This window comes from Anomaloglossus baeobatrachus, chromosome 6 (genome assembly GCF_048569485.1).
Source record: "Anomaloglossus baeobatrachus isolate aAnoBae1 chromosome 6, aAnoBae1.hap1, whole genome shotgun sequence".
In the NCBI taxonomy this organism is placed as follows: Eukaryota; Metazoa; Chordata; class Amphibia; order Anura; family Aromobatidae; genus Anomaloglossus; species Anomaloglossus baeobatrachus.
In genome coordinates this window covers 253449258-253466353 of record NC_134358.1, presented here as the reverse complement: position 1 = coordinate 253466353, position 17096 = coordinate 253449258, and the positions used below count along the sequence as shown (strand labels likewise).

Here is a 17096-nt window from a genome sequence, read left to right as displayed (position 1 = left end):
GAGTGAGGTAAAATCACAGAGTTCAATGAGAACACCAGAGGTCAGATCACCTGAGGTCACAGCTGGAGTACCGTGGGAAGCTCCAGCTGTGACCTCAGGTGAATTCAGTGACGTCACTGCTCACAGCTGCGACTCCGTCAGTGTGTCCCTGATGCCACAGTGATCGGTCACATATTCTAATGTGACCACGCACTGCAATCTCAGATGTAGCAGAGACAGGATAGTCATGGGATCTCATCTGGATTATGCAAGACCTGCAGGGGTGTTTTGGGGGTTAATAAATTGGAGAAAGAGGGGATTTTGATTTTTTTAATAAAGGATTTTTCTCTGGGTTTTGTGTTCATTTATTTTATCTTACAGGGTTAGTAATAGGACCCCTCCCCATTACTAACCTCAGGCTTGATGGCAGCTGTGATTTTTTTTTTTTTTTTTTTTTTTTTTTAAACAAATCAAACTGTCATTAACCCCTTATATTAACAGATTGCCACCACACCAGGTAAAGTGCTGGAATTGGCGCATCTAATGGATGCGACAATTCCAGGGCGGCTGCAGGCTGCTATTTTTATGATGGGGGGGTGGGGGGGCAGTAACCATGGGCCTACCCAGCCTGAGAATACCAGCCGCCAGCTGTCCACTTTATCTTGGCTGGGTGTCAAAATGTATATATTTTAAAAAAAAAGCTGCATGGGGTTTCTTGTATATTGAGACAATGCGCACAGCTGGGGGTGTAGCCTGTAGCTTTTTGCTGTATCTATGCTGAGTATCAAAATATGGGGACCTCTGCACCATTTTTTTCTAATTATTTATTTTTATACTCCACAACCAATCACAGACGCATTACAACCAATCACACACGCTGTCACAAAAGGTGAGTGGAGGAAGCAGTGAATATGCAAGAGAGCTAAGGAGCAGACCCAGAAGCAGTGCAACAGCTGCGCAGAAGACTCGGCAAGAATAATTCTCCTGCTTTGCAGCCCCCTAACACTATTTTATAGTGTACAAGTTTGGGTCCCCATATGGGGTTTGGTATCCATGCTCATGTTCTGGTTCAAGTCCAGTCCTGAACTAGAGTTTAGTTTGTTTTTTCAACTCTGGCCAGACCCGACGAACATCTGCGGGTTCACCCATATCTACTTATTACCCAAGAAGGAAGTTTAATTCTTTTGGACACCAAGCTATTGTAACCCTTGATACACTAGACAGATCCGCCATATTTGGTCGCTCAGCTATGTTGGGCCTAGCAGACAGCAGTTTTTTTGTTGTTTTTTTTTTATGCCTGTTCCCACACTCATATGGGTTATATTTAGTAATCAGTGTTATTTGAGGATTTGACCTTTATTATTTAAATTGCTCAGTTTTGGTGTAACTGTAATTAACTCTTAATTTTTGGTGGAAAATGGAGTAAGCTGCTATTTTCCAGTTCTTTTTTTTTTGCGGGGGGGGTTCTTTTTTCTTTTTGAAGAGTGTTCACTGTGGTATAAGTCATATGGTAACTTTTGTTTCTGGATCAGTCGGATTAAAGTGATATCAAAATGGTATAGGTTTACTGTTTGGCTAATTTTGCTCAATAAACCAATTCTTTTTTGTATGGTAAAATGATAATAAGTTGGAAAGGGCTGATACCAGTTTGAGTCCAACCCCTCATATAGTTCATGGTTTATCTTCCATGTTATGCTGGTTAGCATTTCAGAAAAATATACACCTGCTAACAATCATGCAACCAGACTCTTATTCATGCTGTCTGCAGTTTGGGCAGCATGAATAAGATGACGTCTGATGTACATGATACTGGTCTACATGTCCTAAGGTTCAAGGCTCACTGTGTGCAGAGGAAGTACAGCAGTGCATAGGGTAGGTACACCTTCCTACTAGAGAGCCATATAGTCTCTATATGTGCTGTTGTATAGGCTCCATCGGATGCTGTACATATACACTGGAGATCACAATTAAAGAACAATACATGATCACTTGCTTTTTTCAGAAATAATGTAATTTACATTGATCAACATTTGAAGTTTTTTTGTAAGGGGTACTCCATGCCACTAGAAGAGTGTTTGACAAAAGATCCAAAGTTTATCACCATAAACCCTTTATTTTGCCCAAAACGTGATGATCATAATTAGAGAACAGCAATGACTGTAGCACAGAGAAGATAACTACATTTCCTGAAGGTAACAACAGTCACCAAACTGTAGGAAGTGTACAGGCCTTTGCTTTGAATGACTTCAGCACATCTGCGGCCACAGAACATCACTAGTCTCTCACACTGCTCTGGTGTGATTTTGGGCCACTCTTCTTTCATCCTCTTCCACGGTTATTTGACTGTTGTGGGTGTATTAGCCATAACTTTGTCACCAATGATTTTTCAGAGGTTTTCTATTGGGTTTATATCAGGACTCTGAGCTGATCATTTTATTGTGCCAAGGAACTGCTTTAATCATTTTGCTGTGGGACAGGTTGTCCTGCATGAAAATTTCTGGCTGATTGAGTGATGAACGCAAGTAAGAAACCATGTGCTGTTGAACAACTTTCTGATCCACACTTGCATTCACTCTGCCATGTAGCTGTGAGAGGTCCTTCCTGCTGCAGAAAACATTCCCCAAACCATGACACTTCCTCCACCACCTTTCATTGACTTCTTAACACAATTTGGGTTCAGTCTTTCTCCAGTTTGTCGACAAACAATGTTTCCCATCAGACCCAAATAAATTAAACTTGCTTTCTTCATTAAATGAACTGTGAACCACTTCTCTTCTGTCCACATAACATGATCCTCACCAAAGGTGAGTCTAACCTCTTCATTCTTTATGCTAATGAGAGGTTTGGGCACTGCAGAGTGGGCTTTCAGTCTAAATGCGCTTAAACGTCGTGACACTGTATGAGGAGACAGATCCTTACCCTCTTCACTGCTGAGCTGGCAAGCAATTCCAGCTTCAGTGTTGAAACGATTACCCTTGGAGATTTGCCGTATTATCTTGTTCTCTCTTGCATTTGTCTTTCAAGAGTGACCAGCTTTCTTGAGGGACTTTAAAGAGTTGGTGATGTTATAAAGATGCAATATTCTCGAAATCATAGACTTGAAATGACCAACTTTTCTTCCTATGGCTGATAGGGTCAACTCTTTGGCCTTCAGCTGGACAACCTACTCCCAGAGGGTTTCAGTCACTTTGGAACAGCACACCAAGCACAGACAGCGAGTGAAAACTGGAAAGTTAGCCTGGTTTCACATCATCATTTTCCTGCCGCACTCGCAGATCCGGCACAAGAGCAGTACAGTACATTAAAGTTCACTGTCAAGCTCCGGGCACATGCGGTCATGTGACCGGAGCATGTGACAGCATGTGACCGGGGCTTGCCGCACTGTCTGTGAACTGTATTGTACTATACTGCCCTTATGCCGGATCCGGCAGTGCGGCAGAATACCACTGATGTGAAACCAGCCTTAAGCTGGTGTCACACATAGCGACATCGCTGTTACGTCACCATTTTCTGTGACGTAACAGCGACCTTGTAAGTCGCTGTTATGATCGCTGCTTAGCTGTCAACCACAGCGACGCAGCAGCGATCATAACGTCGCTACATGTGCAGAGAGCAGGGAGCCGCGCACACTGCTTAGCGCTGGCTCCTTGCTCTCCTAGTTACAGTACACATAGGGTTAATTAACCCGATGTGTACTGCAGCTACATGTGCACAGAGCAGGAGCCGGCACTAGCAGCAAGAGCGGCGGAGGCTGGTAATGAAGGTAAATATCGGGTAACCAGGGAAAGGTCTTCCCTTGGTTATCCGATGTTTACAGTGGTTACAGCTTTCCGCAGCTGCCAGACGCCGGATCCTGCTCCCTGCACGCTTCATGTGTGCGTCACAGCGGGAGAGCGATGACCAAAAAATGAAGCTGGACATTCAGCAACGACCGGCGACCTCACAGCAGGGGCCTGCTCGTTGCTGGATGTCACACACACAGCGACAGCGACGGGACGTCGCTGCAGCGTCACAGAAAATGGTGACGTAGCAGCGACGTCGTTGTCGTCGTCGCTGTGTTACACCACCTTTAGGCTGCCAGTTACATAGGGTTTGTCAGATAATTAAGGAAATTAGCACCAGGTGCCAGATTCACACCAATAACTTTCAGGTAGCTGAAAGTGTTCTCTAATTTTGATCAGTGTCCTCTTACATTTAAACTCTTTTACATTTTTACTATATGCGTTTGAAAAAAAAATCAATTTATGAAATAAGTTTAAAATACTGCTAGTTTCCTCATGTTAAGATATAATCATATAGGACTACACAGTGACCGTAACATTTAGGAAATTGTTTGTTGTTCTCTAATTTTGATCTCCAGTGTAGATATAGAAGCAATGCTACTACGCAGAAATACCCTCTTATAAACAGCATCCTATGGCGCATGCCACAATTTGCTTTCCTGGATACTTCAAGGTGACATATCTCTGTATTGGTAGATTATAAGGCATATTCACATGCCAAAGATTTATTGCAGAACTTGTGATTGCTTCAATTCATCTAAATGAGGCTTGCAGAAATCTACGGCAATAAGTAGAACACTGTCGAAGAAATTTCTGCAGAAAATCTACAGCCTGTAAACACGATTGTGTGCATGAGCCTTACACAGAATATATGCAAAAGTCCATCACAATATCACAAGTAAAAGCCTAAGAAAAGAAAAAAAAAACAGGAATGTGCTTAAAGGGAAGCTGTCAGAAATATCAACCCTCCTAAGGCTGGTTTCACACTACGTTTATTTAACATCCGTCCATAACGTTTTTTTAGCGGAAAAACGGATCCAGTGCAAATGCGTTTTCACTTCAATGCATTTGCAATGGACTCGCGTCCACCTGCGTTCGCATGCGTTTGCGTGCGTTAGACACAGGATCCGTACTTTTGCGTTATTTTAACATGTTTCAAAAACGCTACTTGTAGCGTTTTTTACCTTTGTCAAAATAACGCATCTCACAGGATCCTTCACATTGCGCCGCGAGCTGCAATGCATTTCAATGAGCGCTGGATCCTGCCTAGCAGAATGCGTTGAGTTGCGTTGTAACAGGATCCTGCTTTTGTACTGAGCATGCCCAGAAAGTACTGAGCATGCCCAGAACCAGTCTCGCGTGATCTGTCCCTCTCCTCCTCCCTCCCTCACCCTCTCTCTCTCTCTCTGTCTTTCCCCCTTCCTCTCCTCCCTCTCTCTCCCACCTGAGAGCTGCAGACACTCGTAACCAAGGTAAATATCGGGTAACCACTTCTCTTAGTTACCCGATGTTTACGTTGGTTACGTGTGCAGGCAGCCCGGCTCCTAGCAGCTGCAGACACTCGTAACCAAGATAAATATCGGGTATCCAAGCCCGATGTTTACCTTGGTTACGAGCGTCTGCAGCTGTCAGAAGCCGGCTCCCAGTCTGGCACGTTTAGTTCCCCTCACTCCCGATCACATGACTCCAATGCCCGCCCCTTTTGATCCTGCAAAATAACAGATGCGTTAGCATGCGTTTTTTGCTGTAAAAGCAGGATCCGCTTTTGCAGCAAAAAAACGTTCCTGACGCATGTTAAAAAAACGTAGTGTGAAAGCAGCCTAAGCAGTTTATATGGGCATGTATATCATAGGAAGCTGAATAAAATGATACCTTGATAACTGTCATCTGATGTCTTATTTCATAGAAAATGAAAATGAGCTGTTTTGGGCTATAGGCCAGACACAAATCTCCCTGAGAATCTGCCTCCATATCATGTTAAATGAATGTGGGTGTTAACAGTGTGAGACATGTAATGACTGACCATCTGCACTAATATAATCACTCATGGCTCTGCAGTGAGATCACAACTAAAGCAGTGCAGCAGAAGTGAATTTTGCCTCATTACAACACATTTGCAGGTGAGCTCTCACAGCGCTTCAGCTTCCATCTCACAGGCAGCCAGTGTGTGTGGGAAGAACAGCTGACAGCTCTGAAATGACAACTACAAATGTGCTTGTTGGATTGATAATGAAACCAGAGTTAACCCTGTAGTATCGTGTTGGTTAAAACCAGGCCCATCTCTGCAGCAGAGCTGACAGCACTATGAATGTAGATGGAAATGTTTTTGTAATAGGACAAAGCTCCCTTCCGCTGTACTGCGTTAGTTCCGATATTCCTGCAGAGCAATGGGTGATTCACTGCGCAACAATGATTTTGCTACTGAGAGAAAAAAATGTGATTTCTACTAAGTTGAATGCGCTGATTCCAAATATGAACGCCGAATTTGCTTGGCATGTCTAGATTTTAAGTTATGCATGCAAAGCCTATATTTACTCATAATATTAATGCATTAAATTATATTGTAAATATTCCTGCGGATATGCCTGGACCTGTCCAGACTCGCTCAAACAGGTCTAACGGCTGATGTCAACAGTAAGTATATGTGGCGCCCCAGGACCTGGTCGCCACAACAGCATTGCCCCTCCAAGGGTGATGCTGAGCCTGGAGGTAATTGGGAGATCTATTGGCCAGTAAGTTTAACATCCAACGCAGTTTCTCCCTCAGGCCAGCAGGGGGAGCTCTGAACCTGGAGTTCCAGGGAGCATTCCTTAAGTCTGACCTTAGGGAGGAGTTAGTGGTCAGTCTGTGGAGAGCAAGCAGACGCAGAGTAGTGCTGTCCTGCAGACTGGGGCCTGGAGCTGGAGTAGCTTGACCCAGTAAAGCAGGAGGAGCAGAGAGGCACAGAAGAGACTCGGACATCGGAGTCTGTGGTTGCCAGGGTGTAAAATCCTTCCCTGGTAGCCGAATCCGGAGGGCAGGAGAGCTGCAAGCCCCCTGGCCCAGAAGCAATCTGAAGGTACAGCTGCATCCCAAGGGCCCGGTGTGGACTCCAGCAGAGAAGCACCCGAGAGGGCCTGCGCAGCCTACCATACAGAAAAAAGGGACGAACCACAGGTCCCAGCAGCAAGAGGGCCATTGCCAATCCAGAGAGCAGGGTCCTATAACAGTAAAGAAAGAACAGGAGTAGGCCTCATACTCATCTGGCCAAAGAGATACCTCAGTTACTTCCAGGCCGGCCAGAGCCCTCTACCACCTGTAACGGTCTCCCAGGACTAACCATTTGCCAAGTAAAAGAGGAGAAGGTAAAGAGACTACTGTTTGTGCCTGTTTCTTTCACTGCCTGTCGGCCCTGCACCGTATTATTCACACAACATCACACCATAGACTCTCAGGAGCACCAATTGTTGCCCCGGGGTACCGCTCCACCTGTGGGGAGCAGGACCATCCAAGCTGCCATACCATCAGCCCCGAAGGCCCCTTACAGCAGCGGTGGCTTAATAGCCGCAAACCACAGGTGGCGTCACGACAACCATAAACTTTATTCAATATCCATTTTAATTGACACCCACCAGGGTCACGGAGTCGGGACCAGCCACCACTGATGTCCCCCGGACTAGTCCGGCCCGGCACCGGGTGTCCCATAGCCCTGGGGTGGGCGAGTCATATATAAGGCAAGCTGGACAGTTTGTAAAAAAGATCGGATCTGTTATAGCAGTTCATAATCTTAAGATGAATAGACATATGTGCTAACGATCCGAACAATTTTGGCTACATATGTGGCAAATACACTACTCATGATCAGTGCAAGAATCTCACAAAGCGAGTGTGTCTTGCTTACAAGTATTAGGGCTTGTTCGCATGTACCTGCTGAATATTCTGCGGCGATTTGACAGCACATGTGCACTTCAAATCGCTGCAGAAAGACTGCGTAATGGATGCAGTTTTTGTGTAGAAAAAAAAGCCGATTTCATGCGCTATGGCTGCTGGCCCCACCATAGACAGAGTGGGAGCTGCATCCATAGCGCGCGGAATAGACATGCTCATTTTATGAACGCACGGATTTGGGTCAGAATTTTAGCACCCAAATCGCTGCGTTCATAAAAGCAACATGTGCACGTGTCATGCACAATCTTCATAGATTGTGCAAGGGACGCAGGACGCATGCATTTACGCTGCAGTGCTATACACAGCGTAAATGCATGGAATTACGCAACGTGCGCACATAGGCTTACTTTGACTGTCAAATTGAAGATCAAGGTAAAAGCTTACCTCCTATTTGTTGCACTGTGTGTTACACTGGGCTAACGGGGGACTAATGCTGGTTTTTGCAACAGAATAATATGAGCGCTCACTAACGCAAAATCAGATGCCTGAAGCACTTCTGACAGGACTGTGGGCCTTGCTCATGTAAGATCTTAAAACAGGATTACGGAACTTCTCTTAATTTTGTTATTCCATGACATTTTCATAAACTATTTACTATGAAAATATTGATGTAGATCAGGTTATTGTAACTCATTCTGTCCGAATTTATTCAATGCTTTCAAATTACTTCATATATTTGTGCAAACTTAAAGGGGTTAGACCTGTAGCCGACCAGGTACAGTGCGATGAGCCCCCGCCCCTCTCATCCTTGCCCATACTCTCCCCCACTCCCTGCGCTGCTATCTGTGCCCCGTATGTGCCCAGGTCCTGGACAAACAGGGTAGCCCTCTCTGTCTAGGACACAGCGCAGTTTGCCACAGCTCTTTGTGATATATGGGGCCCGGGTAACTGTGTCCCCCCTACCACGTGCGCTGTCTCTCTCCTCACACTGTGATGAATGCAGTCAGGAGCAGAGAGCAGGGACGTCACCTGACATCAGCGAACAACAGCACTGAGCTCTGCATCACCTAGCAGTAAGCAGGCTGCACTAATCACAGCACGGAGGACAAGATAAAGCATGGGTGAGAGAGGGGGAGGGCAGAGAAGAGAGTGCAGGGGGAGAGAAGACAGTGCACGGGTGAGAGACAGTGTGGGGGGCAGAGAAGAGTGCAGGAGGAGAAAGTGCATGGGTGAGAGAGCGGGGCAGCGGCAGAGAAGAGTGCAGGGGGAGAGAAGACAGAGCGGGGGAGGAGGTTGCTGGGGGGGAGGAGACAGAGTCCATGAGAGGGCGTTATATACATTACATAACTCTAGGTGTGTGTGACTATATGTGAGTCTATGTGTATGTGCGTATATATCTCCAATAGACTCACATTGGGGGCTATAAATAGTCTTCATTACATAGTGTTCATTTATCTATCAGATGCTGGGGCAGAATACTGACAGCCAATGAGTGTGCAGAGGGCGGGGCTGGACACTGAGGCCGGGCAGTGCCAGCTCTGACTGAGGTTTGGTACATGAAGATGTCATGTTTGGTTGAGCTGCATGCAAACAAGGATGCAGAGAATAAAAGGGGTAATTCAAGAGGAACAAAAGTTATAAAACACCCCTACGTTTTTTGTTTTGTTTTCTATGACAATACAGCACAAGTAAACTCCAAAATTTTTTTAAGCTAATGTCGGACAACTCCTTTAACCTCTTACTGACATTGTACATACAGGATACGTCCTGCCTTATGACTGTATACTCACTGCCGGCTGCCGCGGGCAGCTGGCGGTCAGTCACGCACGTCAACTAATTTGAACAGCTCACATGTGCAGCTATCAGGCACGAGTGGATCCGCATTCCACATGTGCCCGTTAACCCCTTACACCACGCTGTTAAAATGTCAAAGCGCGGTGTACATCCCAGCCGCGGTAAGCCTTCACTTACGTGGCGCTATCAGAAGTCACGTGACGTGATCACGTGGAGCCGACGGTTGCCATGGTAGCACAGGGTCATGTGATGACTTCTGTAGCTATCAGGAGTCACTTCCTCTTATACCCGGAAGACTGCCCTGTGTGTGAGAACTACATTTCTGCAGATTTCATCTGTGCAGATGTAATCTCCAGAAAGGAAGCGATGAGACTGCTGCTCCTTATAGCCACCTAGGAAAACTAATAAAGAAAAAATTAAAAATAAAATCGAAAAAGTTCACATAAACCTTCCCCCCATTCGCCACATTGAAAATTAAACGGTTAAAAAAATAAAAAAAATATACACATTTGGTATCACCGCGTTCAGGAGTGCCCGATCAAAACATAAAATCAATTATTCTGATTGGATTTTTTTTTTTTTTTTTTGCTGCTACACAGTTTACCAAACGCCAAAATTAAAACAGGTGATCAAAACGTAGCATCAGCGCAAAAATTGTACCATTAAAAACGTTAGCCCGAGACACAAAAAATAAGCTGTCACCAAGCCTCAGATCCCGAAAAATGCTGCAGTTTTCGGAAAATGGGGCAAAAAGTGTACCACTTTTTTTGGACAAACGTCTGAATTTTTTTTAACCCCTTACATAAAAGTAAACCTATACATGTTTGGTGTCTATGAACTTGTACCGCCCTGAGGCATCACAATGACATCAGTTTTACCATATAGTGAACACAGTGAATACAATACCCCAAAAACAATTGTGCAATTACACTTTTTTGCAATTTTTCCACACTTTGAATTTTTTGCTGTTTTCCAGTACACTGTATGGAGAAACTTAAGATTGACAAAAAAATAAAAAAAAGTTATGGCTCTCAGAAGGGGTGCACAAAAAAATAGCCAGGGCGTGAAGGGGTTAAACATAAAATTTCCTGACTTGTTACAACAATTCTGACTTCGGATTTGGAACATGCACACTCGATTCAGTATAGGACAAAAGGTTTTTGTGCAGTAGCAGACGAAAAGTTATTTTTTCTGGCGTAGTATTATGAGAGCGAAGTGTCAGTTATTACATGTCTCGTACTGACAAATCCTCATTTTAATTTAATATAACCTGTGGAGGCAGATTTTCAGAAAGATCAGGGTCTGGCCCAAAAATCTTAACAGCTCATTTACATATAAGAACGTGGATTTCTCTGGAATAAGACATCAGATGGCAGTTAACAAGGTATCATTTTATTCTTCTTCCTATGACCTACATGCTCATATAGCTGGCTTAGGAGGGTTGATCTTACTGACATTCCCTTGAAAGACGTTTTACTGAGAAAAGAAGTTATCACCTACATTTACAAATGAGTGGGGTCAGAGTTCAAGGATTGGCAGAACGGGCACTTATCCCTATTAGAATGAAATGGTGGTGCAGATGGCCAACCGCCGCTCTGTTCATTCTTTATAGGTCTGCCAGAAACTCAAGTGCAACGCTGGTCTGGTCAGCCCAATAGGGAATGAGTGTAACCATTTCAGCAAGGCATAAAAGTGCCCCATTCTGCTGATCTGTAAGGGCGGCGTCACACGCTACGATATATTGAGCGATATGTCGTCGGGGTCACGGATTCCGTGACGCACATCCGGAATCGTTAGAGATATCGTAGCGTGTGACAGCTACGAACGACTGTGAACGAGCAAAAATACTCACCTTATCGTTGCTCGTTGACACGTCGTTCATTTTCATAAAGTCGTTCCTCCTTCTGCGCGCCGGTTGTTCGTCGTTCCCGAGGCAGCACACATCGCTTAGTGTGACACCCCCGGGAACGACGAACAACAGCTTACCTGCATCCCTGCAAGCAATGCGGAATGAAGGAGGTGGGCAGGATGTTACGTCCCACTCATCTCCGCTTCTATTGGCCGGCCACTGTGTGACGTCGCTGTGACGCCGAACGTCCCTCACCCTTCAGGAAGAGGATGTTCGCCGCCCACAGCGACGTCGTTCAGGAGGTAAGTACGTGTGACGGGGGTAAACGACTTTGTGCACCACGGGCAACTAATTGCCCGTGACGCACAAACGACGGGGGCAGGTGCAATCGCTCATGCGATCGCACGATATATCGTACCATGTAACGCCGCCCTAAGGGTCTCTGAGGTCAGAGGCCTGCAATCTATAAGTTGTCACCTATCCTTTTAACCTCTTTGATATTGGATCCCAACTGTTTTCTAGTACATGTGATTGTATTGTACAGAGCTGGACACTGGTGCACATGAAGTGTCTTTCCAGTACACAGCTATATAATGTAATCATCTGAATGAACAATACGAGGGGGCAGTTTTGGTGCAGGAGCCGGCGTTTGTCGATTCATATCTAATTATTGGTATCTGCTCCTCCCGTGGGAGATCAGAAGCTTATTGTGGAGCCAGTAGCATACCGTGGGTGAGCAGAGGGGTCTATTGCCCCGGGCCCCGCACTCAGAGGGACCCACCAGGAGCCGCCATTATTATCTATATGGGTGTGGAATGCCTGCCGATATACTGAATCTCTGCGGTAGAGCAGGGACAGATGATCTCACTGCACTGCAGCTCTCTTCTGTACACTGTAGGGCTAATTAAGCATGCGGTCTACAGAACAGCAGAATGATGGCACTGGCGCACGTGTCCCAGCACGGTGACATCATCACGCTGTGCCAGGACTCTAATGGCATGTGTGTGCGATGATATTACCGTATGATGATGTGCCCAAGCTGGACTCATGAGGACCCTGGATTAGGTGAGTACGTGTTTTTTATTAAAATGTGTAGTGGGACTGTGGGGGAATCATAAAACATGAGGGACCCCGATACATTGCAGAGAGCACTGTGTGGGAACTTATACATAGAGGGGGACCTTATCCAGTGTAGGTAGTACTATGCAGAGCCTGTTTGCATAGTGAGGAGCCCTCACCCAGCGAAGAAGGTAATGTGGGGGTCATTATACAGCACAGGAGCTAATGTGAGGGCCATTATACAGCACGGGGGCCATCATACAGCGTGGGGGCTATGAGGGGACCATTATACAGCACTGGGACTAATGACGGGGCCATAATAGAGCACAGGAGCTAATGTGAGGGCCACCATATGTGGGGCCATTATACAGTTTGAGGGCTACTGAAGGGGTCATCATACAGTATGGGAGCCTTTATATAGAGTAGGAGCTACATTGGAGACCATTTATACATTGTAGGCACTAATATACAATTTGAGGCTACTGGGGGGGCCATTAAAGTGTTTGGGCTACTTTGGGGGCCAAAATACAGTTTGCGGGCTACTGTGGGGATCATTAAACAGTGTAGGGCTACATGGGGCTATTTTACAGTGATGAGGCCATTATACAGTGTGTGGGCCCACCACTATACTGTCTATAGGGGCAGCTGTGGGCCCACCACTATACTGTCTATAGGAGGAGCTGTGAGCCCACCACTAAACTGTCTATAGGGGGAGCTGTGGGCCCACCACCATACTGTCTATAGGGGGAGCTGTGAGCCCACCACCATACTGTCTATAGGGGGAGCTGTGAGCCCACCACCATACTGTCTATAGGGGGAGCTGTGAGCCCACCACCATACTGTCTATAGGGGGAGCTGTGAGCCCACCACCATACTGTCTATAGGGGGAGCTGTGGGCCCACCACTATACTGTCTATAGGGGGAGCTGTGAGCCCACCACTATACTGTCTATAGGGGGAGCCGTGAGCCCACCACTATACTGTCTATAGGGGGAGCCGTGAGCCCACCACTAAACTGTCTATAGGGGGAGCCGTGAGCCCACCACTAAACTGTCTATAGGGGGAGCCGTGAGCCCACCACTAAACTGTCTATAGGGGGAGCCGTGAGCCCACCACTAAACTGTCTATAGGGGGAGCCGTGAGCCCACCACTAAACTGTCTATAGGGGGAGCCGTGAGCCCACCACTAAACTGTCTATAGGGGGAGCCGTGAGCCCACCACTAAACTGTCTATAGGGGGAGCCGTGAGCCCACCACTATACTGTCTATAGGGGGAGCTGTGAGCCCACCACTATACTGTCTATAGGGGGAGCTGTGAGCCCACCACTATACTGTCTATAGGGGGAGCTGTGAGCCCACCACTATACTGTCTATAGGGGGAGCTGTGAGCCCACCACTAAACTGTCTATAGGGGGAGCTGTGAGCCCACCACTAAACTGTCTATAGGGGGAGCTGTGAGCCCACCACTAAACTGTCTATAGGGGGAGCTGTGAGCCCACCACTAAACTGTCTATAGGGGGAGCTGTGAGCCCACCACTAAACTGTCTATAGGGGGAGCTGTGGGCCAACCATGCTGTCAATAGGGGAGCTGTACATGGGGAGACTCAGGAGACATTATTAAATGTTAAACACTTAAGAAGCATTATTGTTATAGGGCACTCAGTATTGTAACAGTCAAACGTGCACAGGGGGCATTATTACTTTCTGTGGGCAAAATGTGGAAACTTTTCTAAGGCACTTACACAGTGTGGTAATATTTTGTAGGGGGCAATTTTGCCATCTAGAGGGCACAAAGTAGGCATTTTACCATGTAAGGGGCACAGTGGTGGCATTGCTATGTAGAGTAATAAGAGGAGCACCGTTTTACTACTCAGCAGCTGCAGTAATAGGGACGCCAACAGCAGCGGCTCAGTATTGGGGTGACGGCAGGATGAGGGGTTTGTGCAGGTTGGCAATAGATGAGGACAGTGCAGGAAATGTCAGATGTCTGTTGTGATCTCTGCAGACCAGTTGTGGCTGGAAGAAGTTGTTATGTCGGTCAGGGCCAGATGGAAAAACAAGTAAAGTGACTGACCCCATCTGAAAGAACACTGTATAGAAAGAGAATGGACAAGCACAGGTAGGGCGTTTGATGACTGACTGCAGGGTGATCATTCCGTCAGTTCTTACACATTAGGGGTGGTCTCTGGCGATCACAGCCCCCCTACACCTGTGCTGTTCTGCAGCAGATGGGCCTGCAGGTAGCTCCTGTCACACGTGTCTGGTGGATACAGCATCTTCTCTATGGGAATAGTGACATCACACCACGTGACCTGTCAGATCCTGCCGTGTACAGCAGACATGGGAAGCCTCCCCGGCCACACCCCCGGGTGACGTCACAGGTGCCCGCATACTGTACACTCCGTCACCCCTGCCCGCAATGGCTGCCCCCTGTATTTACACGCACGCTCACACCTGAGCGTGCCCGGGGCTGCCCAGACCATCAACCCCAGGGTGGGGCCAGAGAGCGCCGCTCACAGACAGACAGAAGCCGTGCCGCGTACCGTACCTTGTTCATTCCATTACCCATGGCTGTGACTGCAGACACCTACACGCACGACAGGAAGCAAAGCGTCACCAGCGCCGCCGCTCACACACGTGCGCCTGGCTCTCCGCTCACGGCCGGTCAGTGATCGCTCCGTACCAGCTGCTCAGGTCGGGCCCGCCTCAGCCGCCCGCCCCCTCCTCCCGGAGCGCCGGCTCGCTCCTGCCCTCTGCCGGCCGCCGCCTGTACTGCACTGGTGGGAACACCATAGAGAGCATCCTGATGAGAGAAAGCCGTGGTCACACTGCGACTTGTGCTGCTGCGGCTTATAGCATAGAAAGACGCATGTATAAAGAAAGAGGACCGCTCCTCCAGAGCACAGGGGTTCCGGGGAGGAAGGAGGGAAGGCTGGTGTATGGCTGACTGCAAAAACAGTCCTGCTGAAGCTACCAGAGGTCTACGGGTCCGCTCAGCCCTAATAACAAGCGTTTCATGGGGCTCAACTCATGGGCCGAGTGTAATGGAGGTCAATGGGGGCTCGAGCATGGGAAGATCTGGAAAAATCCCCAAATGACATCCATTATACTTGAGTGGCGCCCATCTGAGCGGCCCAGCGCTCGTGATGGGACTAGAGCACCCGAGTATGGCCGTGCTCACACATCACTAATGACAGGACCAAAAAGGACAAATTAAAAACAAACACACACTGGTTAGTGTTCATGTCCGGGGAAAACGCGTCATCACGGACTGCTCAGCAGGCCCGGGACTGCACCGATCGGCGGAACGAGGAACTGTTACCCCGCTAGTGTGTATGTGATCGCCGCTACATATATTCGCTCTGTGGTGGCCAACCGCTCTGCTCGGCAGCGCCATAGTGAATGCAGCAGCGGTCAGTCATCTGACCTGCCGTCCCATTTTTTAACGGGGATAAAAATAAAAGTCATTCTATGGATTCTAGCGGTCAGACCCCCACTAATCAACAAGTTATCACCTATACTGTGTACAGGAGATACACACGTGGTCAGAATTGTTGGTACCCCTCGTTTAAGAGAGAGAAACCCACAATGATCACAGAAATAACTGAAATCTGACAAAAGTAATAATCAAAAAATCTTTGAAAATGAACAAATGACAGTCGGACATTGCTTTTCTGCTTCCTTAGAATTTTTTTAAAAATAAAACTCATGAAATCGGCCTGGATAGATATGATGGCACCCTTCCTTCCTTCACTGAATATTTTGTTGCACAACGTTTTTGAGGCAATCACTGGAATCAAACGATTCTTGTAACTGTGAATACTTCTGCAGCTCTCAGCAGGTATTTTGCCCACTCCTCAAGAGCAAACTGCTCCAGTCGTCTCGTGTTTGAAGGTTGGCTTTTCCAGACCGCATGTTTCAGCTCTTTCCAAAGATGCTCAATAGGGTTTAGGTCAGGGTTCATAGAAGGCCACTTCAGAATAGTCCAATGTTTTCCTCTTAGCCATTCTCGGGTGATTTAGCTGGGTGTTTTGGGTCATTATTCTGTTGCAAGACCCATGACCGACTGAGACCAAACCTTCTGACACTGGGCAGCACATTTCTCTCTATATTACCTTGATAGTCTTGAGATTTCATTCTACCCGTCACAGATTCAAGACACCCTGTGCCAAATGCAGCAAACCAGCCCCAGAACATTACTGAGCCTCCTCCATGTTTCACAGTAGGGACAGTGTTCTTTTCTTGATATGCTTCATTTTTCCGTCTGTGAACATAGAGCTGATGTGCCTTGCCAAATGTCTAATCTGTCCATAGGACATTCTCCCAGAAGCTTTGTGACTTGTCAACATGTAGTTCGGCAAGTTCCAGTCTGGCTTTTTTGTGTTTTTTTTCAACAACTATGTCCTCCTTGGTCGTCTCCCATGAAGTCCACTTTAGCTCAAACTATGATGGATGGTGCGATCTAACACTGATGTTCCTTGTGCTTGAAGTTCACCTTTAATCTCTTTTAGAAGTTTTTCTGGGCATTTTTGTTACCATTCGTATTATCCATCTTTTTGATTTGTCATCACTTTTTTTTCCAGTGGTCACGTCCAGGGAGGTTGGCTATAGTCTCATGGATCTTAAATTTCTGAATAACATGTGCAACTGTTGTCACCGGAGCATCAAGCTGCTTGGAGATGGTCTTATAACCTTTACCTTTAACATGCTTGTCTATAATTTTCTTTTTAATCTCCTGAGACAACTCTTTCCTTTGCTTCCTCTGGTC

General features: G+C 46.8%; 1 protein-coding gene across 1 annotated transcript in view; it reads right to left on the bottom strand.

Moving 5' to 3' along the window:
- DUSP22 (dual specificity phosphatase 22) overlaps positions 1 to 15036 on the bottom strand; it is a 110267-nt gene extending 95231 nt beyond the window's left edge. The window contains exon 1 of the mRNA XM_075314812.1: positions 14877 to 15036. Coding sequence (XP_075170927.1) covers positions 14877 to 14897 — 21 coding nt within the window. The 5' untranslated portion in view covers positions 14898 to 15036. The remainder of the gene's footprint in view (positions 1 to 14876) is intronic.
- Positions 15037 to 17096: the final 2060 nt, after the last annotated feature.